The sequence below is a fragment of the Conger conger genome, unplaced genomic scaffold, assembly GCF_963514075.1.
Source record: "Conger conger unplaced genomic scaffold, fConCon1.1 SCAFFOLD_260, whole genome shotgun sequence".
NCBI lineage: Eukaryota > Metazoa > Chordata > Actinopteri > Anguilliformes > Congridae > Conger > Conger conger.
This window is the reverse complement of record NW_026890285.1, coordinates 1-5,000: the sequence shown is the minus strand read 5'-3', so window position 1 is coordinate 5,000 and position 5,000 is coordinate 1. Positions and strand designations below refer to the sequence as shown.

The 5,000-nt window shown below is 47.0% G+C and overlaps 2 protein-coding genes across 2 annotated transcripts in view; one reads left to right on the top strand and one right to left on the bottom strand.

Annotated features, from left to right (window-relative positions):
* Nucleotides 1–4,266, bottom strand: part of LOC133119561 (probable tRNA(His) guanylyltransferase) — a gene marked incomplete at its 3' end in the record, with an annotated part of 5,261 nt that extends 995 nt beyond the window's left edge. The window contains exons 1-4 of the mRNA XM_061230065.1: nucleotides 3,884–4,266; nucleotides 3,449–3,685; nucleotides 2,933–3,109; nucleotides 220–389 (exon numbers count right to left, since the gene is read on the bottom strand). Coding sequence (XP_061086049.1) covers nucleotides 220–389; nucleotides 2,933–3,109; nucleotides 3,449–3,678 — 577 coding nt within the window. The remainder of the gene's footprint in view (nucleotides 1–219; nucleotides 390–2,932; nucleotides 3,110–3,448; nucleotides 3,686–3,883) is intronic.
* A 272-nt stretch (nucleotides 4,267–4,538) lies between these two features.
* lsm11 (LSM11, U7 small nuclear RNA associated) lies at nucleotides 4,539–4,992 on the top strand (the record flags this gene model as incomplete). Its single annotated transcript, XM_061230066.1, has 1 exon — nucleotides 4,539–4,992. A coding segment is annotated over exon 1 (436 nt), but the record flags the coding sequence as incomplete, so codon positions are not given.
* Between the last annotated feature and the right edge of the window lie 8 nt (nucleotides 4,993–5,000).

The window sequence follows — 5,000 nt, the reverse complement described above, 5'->3', positions numbered from 1 at the left end:
CTCAGAGGTAGAACTTGTCATTGTTGGAAAACCCAAAAGCTCTCACTTAGCACACAGTGGCAGAATCAGGTTGGTGCCATTAAAGGTTAGCCATCCCTGCTGACAGTAAAAGCTTTGTAATATTTGTCTCGTTTGTGTAGGAGGGGCTTCGGGCAGTGACAGGAGAACAGCGAAGGCGGGGCCACGGTCGCCATGGCGACGGGCAGGAAGTGAGCTCACAGTCCGCTTGCCGCCAGCTGAGGTAGTCCCGGAGGTTCTGGTTGCTGGGATACAGGACGACCCGGCCGTCGAACCCGGGCGGGTAGAGCAGCGGTCGGTCGGCGAAGTGATCCTTCCAGAAGAACACGTAGCTGGAGGAGAACTGTGAGGCCACGTGCGTCATCAGCTTACTGCAGGAAACAGGAAACAGGAAACAGGAAGCCAGCTCAGTCGCGCTACGCTGCAGCCATCAGTGTGCCAGGGTTCACTCACATTTTGCATTTTAGTCATTTGGTGGACGCTTTTAAGCCAAAGCGACTTACAAGTGCATATGCTCTTCCACAGGTTAAAAGCATCAAATCCATAACTAATAAAATACACATGAAGTGCTGTTCTAAACAAAAAGACAGTCATGGTAAGGGATTTTTTATTTTTTTACTTTCCATTTTTATTAAAGCTTAGGGTTAGACAAGAGGGATATCAGAAGGGGGGGGGGATCAGGAGGGAGGACTAAGGTACAGTTTAAAAAGGTGTGTTTTTAGTCTGGGTCTGATTCTGTCCTGACAGTGGTAGGCAGGTCATTCCACCACTGAGGGACCAGAACGAAAAACAGGCGTGAACGTGCAGCTCGACCGCCTGTTAGATGTCAGACCTGGGGGAAATATGCAACTGTTTCGGATTCAAATACTTTTCTACGCTTTACTGAGCTTGTTTGGTGTATTGGAACCTATGAAATACCTCACAAAAAGTGCAAGCCTTGGTTGGTAAAATTGCTCCGGGAAAGATCAAATCGAGGACAGAAAAGTATTCGAATCCAAAACAGTTATGCATTTGACCCAGGTCTGTAGGTTATACTCTCTTTATTCTGTTTTATTTTGTTGTGTGTTGGTGTTTATCCTGTGAAACTTCATGGGAAGCACTTTGTACAGCACATGATTGTGTGATAAGTGCTATATAAATAAAGTTTGACTGATTGATTGATCAGAATTAAGCTTTTGTTCTATAGATTCTAATGCGCAGCCCAAACCGCCCAATGCCCTGATACAAACACTGAACAACCCGGAGAGAACACTTCAAACAGAGAGTCCGCTGCACTGCGTCCTGTTTTATTTTCATAACATGGGATGATTTTCATTCCACTCTGAATTGACTCCAGCTGAACACAAGAGAATCTGAACGAATATGAACCTGTAAAATGGATGCTAGGGGGAGATGGCTGAGTTCTTTTTTTTTTTTTTTTTTAATGTAATGTAATGTAATGTAATGTAACTTCCATTAAAAAGAGCAACTTTTCTGGTAAGATGCCCCGAATTTATGAAGTCCAGTTAGATTTTGTTTGTTATTCTAGCACAGATCGATTTTGTCCGCAGGGTTACCACTCTGTAGATAACAGGACAAAACACAGTGCAAGATGGCTGAGTTCTGATGCCCACAGTGAAACCCACAGGTCCAGTAGAGTTCAGGTCAGCTCTACCTGGTTCAGTAGAGTCGAGGTCAGCCCTACCTGGTCCAGTAGAGTTCAGGTCAGCCCTACCTGGTTCAGTAGAGTCGAGGTCAGCCCTAACTGGTCCAGTAGAGTTCAGGTTAGCCCTAACTGGTTCAGTAGAGTTGAGGTTAGCCCAACCTGGTTCAGTAGAGTTGAGGTCAGCCCTACCTGGTTCAGTAGAGTTGAGGTCAGCCCTAACTGGTTCAGTAGAGTTCAGGTTAGCCCTAACTGGTTCAGTAGAGTTGAGGTTAGCCCAACCTGGTTCAGTAGAGTTGAGGTCAGCCCTACCTGGTTCAGTAGAGTCGAGGTCAGCCCTAACTGGTCCAGTAGAGTTCAGGTTAGCCCTAACTGGTTCAGTAGAGTTGAGGTTAGCCCTAACTGGTTCAGTAGAGTGGAGGTTAGCCCTAACTGGTTCAGTAGAGTTGAGGTTAGCCCTAACTGGTCCAGTAGAGTTCAGGTTAGCCCAACCTGGTTCAGTAGAGTCGAGGTCAGCCCTAACTGGTCCAGTAGAGTTGAGGTTAGCCCTAACTGGTTCAGTAGAGTCGAGGTTAGCCCTACCTGGTTCAGTAGAGTTGAGGTTAGCCCTAACTGGTCCAGTAGAGTTGAGGTTAGCCCTAACTGGTTCAGTAGAGTTGAGGTTAGCCGTACATGGTTCAGTAGAGTGGAGGTTAGCCCTAACTGGTTCAGTAGAGTGGAGGTTAGCCGTACATGGTTCAGTAGAGTTGAGGTTAGCCGTACATGGTTCAGTAGAGTTGAGGTTAGCCCTAACTGGTCCAGTAGAGTTGAGGTTAGCCCTAACTGGTCCAGTAGAGTTGAGGTTAGCCCTAACTGGTTCAGTAGAGTTGAGGTTAGCCGTACATGGTTCAGAAGAGTTGAGGTTAGCCCTAACTGGTTCAGTAGAGTTGAGGTTAGCTCTACCTGGTTCAGTAGAGTTGAGGTTAGCCCTAACTGGTTCAGTAGAGTGGAGGTTAGCCGTACATGGTTCAGTAGAGTTGAGGTTAGCCGTACATGGTTCAGTAGAGTTGAGGTTAGCCCTAACTGGTCCAGTAGAGTTGAGGTTAGCCCTAACTGGTCCAGTAGAGTTGAGGTTAGCCCTAACTGGTTCAGTAGAGTTGAGGTTAGCCGTACATGGTTCAGAAGAGTTGAGGTTAGCCCTAACTGGTTCAGTAGAGTTGAGGTTAGCCGTACATGGTTCAGAAGAGTTGAGGTTAGTCCTACCTGGTTCAGTAGAGTTGTGGATATGCCTACCTGGCTCGTCTCTTGAACCAGTTGGACGACCTCTTGAAGACGAAGCTGAACTCGTCGCTCTGTCCGTACGCGATGACGATGTCATCCAGCTCCTCCATGACAGAGCGCGCGCTACGCGTCATCAGACCCAGCGCGCGGTCGTCATTGGGCTTCGCAAAATCGTGCGTCTCAGCAAACCTGCGGCAGAGCATTAAAATAAACACATTGCATCTTAAAGGACACGTGACTCACAGGCAAACTTGGTGCTCAATAACCAATCGATTTCAGTGTTGAAGAGACTGTTTAGCTTGCTACACTTAAACAATCTGGTAACAATACCAATGATTTGACTGTACGTCAATAAATTAAATCAAGTTAGTCCGTTTACGAGAATAAAGGATCCAGTTATCTGGCTGTGAACAGCAGTAGCAGCATAATTCCATGTCTTCACTGACTGGGATATGTCACCAGTCATTTTCACGACTTTACGAACATTACGATATGGCTTATATAAGGGATGACTTATGGGCCACTCACTTGTGAAAGTTGCGTCCGTCTAAACGCACGACGATGTAGCAGTTCCGCAGACAGGAATCATCCGTCTCAAAATTGCGCACATACTCAAACTTGCTCTTGGCCATCTGCACGGAGCTGGTGCGAAAAGACGCAAGCGGTTTCCGATCACACTTCGCTACCACAGCGCCCCCCTCTGGACACCGTGTGGACTTCAGAACTGGAACTTTCAGAAATCTCAAACGTCTGAACATAGGCTTCCTAGAGAAACATGGAGAAAAAACAAAAAACACGTCATGAAAACATACATTAGCAAACTAATCTCACCTAACCGATATTTTGACTCACTGTAATTCAGGCAGAATAGAACAGCAATCACAAAATCTCACCATTCGCTAGCAAACCAGCATCACATAAAATGCAAATTGTATACAGACAATTATGCCCGTCCATACTTACGAGCAGAGGTATGTCCAATTCGTCCAATTCCGAATCAGCAACACCCCGACCCGACTAACTGTTTATCGTCCACGTGCGAACGGCACCTAAGATGACTGAAATTGTGACTTGCTACCTCCTACCTGTGGTCTTGTTAGCGTTACACGTGCCGAACTGGAACTTATCTAGCGAGCCAGGTAAACAAAACGCACCCTGGACATCACGTGGAATGACATTTCTCATTTGTTGCTAGCTAGCGTGTGGGTGGCACAAATCTCCACGCATACAACCACAGTGATGTGGGTCTGTCACATAACGTTACTGTGCACCGCTAACTGCCACTGGCACTCCGGAATGCAAACAGGACCGTACGTCAGTCCTTCTGCTAATACAGTCGTACCAGAACACACAGTTCCTGTTGGTTCCGAGACGATATATTATATATATATATGTTTTGGTGTCAAAAAAATGGTTATTAATGCCATAAAGCTCAATAATGCTTACGATTTAGTTGAATAAATGTGGAAATGTGAATGGAACGAAAAAATATTCAATGCATAAATAAAAAAATATTGACGTAAAACCTGTCAATGCAGGACCTCTGCCGCCCTCTAGTGGCGGTTGGCTGCAGTAAAATGGGGAGGTTCGTGGTGGGGACAATATCCCATGATGCAGAGCTGCGGGTCTTTCAAACATGGAGGAAAGAGAGAGAGAAAAGGGACTCGAACAGAAGACGCTTGTGCGAGAAACGGCTTCGAGCAGCGATGCTGCGGGAATGGACAGGGGCGGCGAACAGGACGACATTCACTCCAAGTTGGACGTCAGCTCCGATCAGTTTGATCCTATGCTTGCGCTTTACTCGCCCAAAGTTCAGCTGCCCTTCCCCGACATCAGGTGCTTCAACAACATCGCCGAGTATGAAAGTTTCCTCAAAGGAGGCCGCGGCAGGGCCAAGCCCGAGAACGTGGAGAAACGGCTCCGCAAAGCGCAGAAAGGCGTACCGGACCCGGAGAGGATAGAGAGACTGAAAAAGCTGATGGTAAACGCGGAACCGGAGGAAGGAGGGAGCGGTCGTAAGAGGCTTCCTCGAAAACAGAAGGCACCCAAAAACATTCTGACAAGGATGCCCCGTACGTAT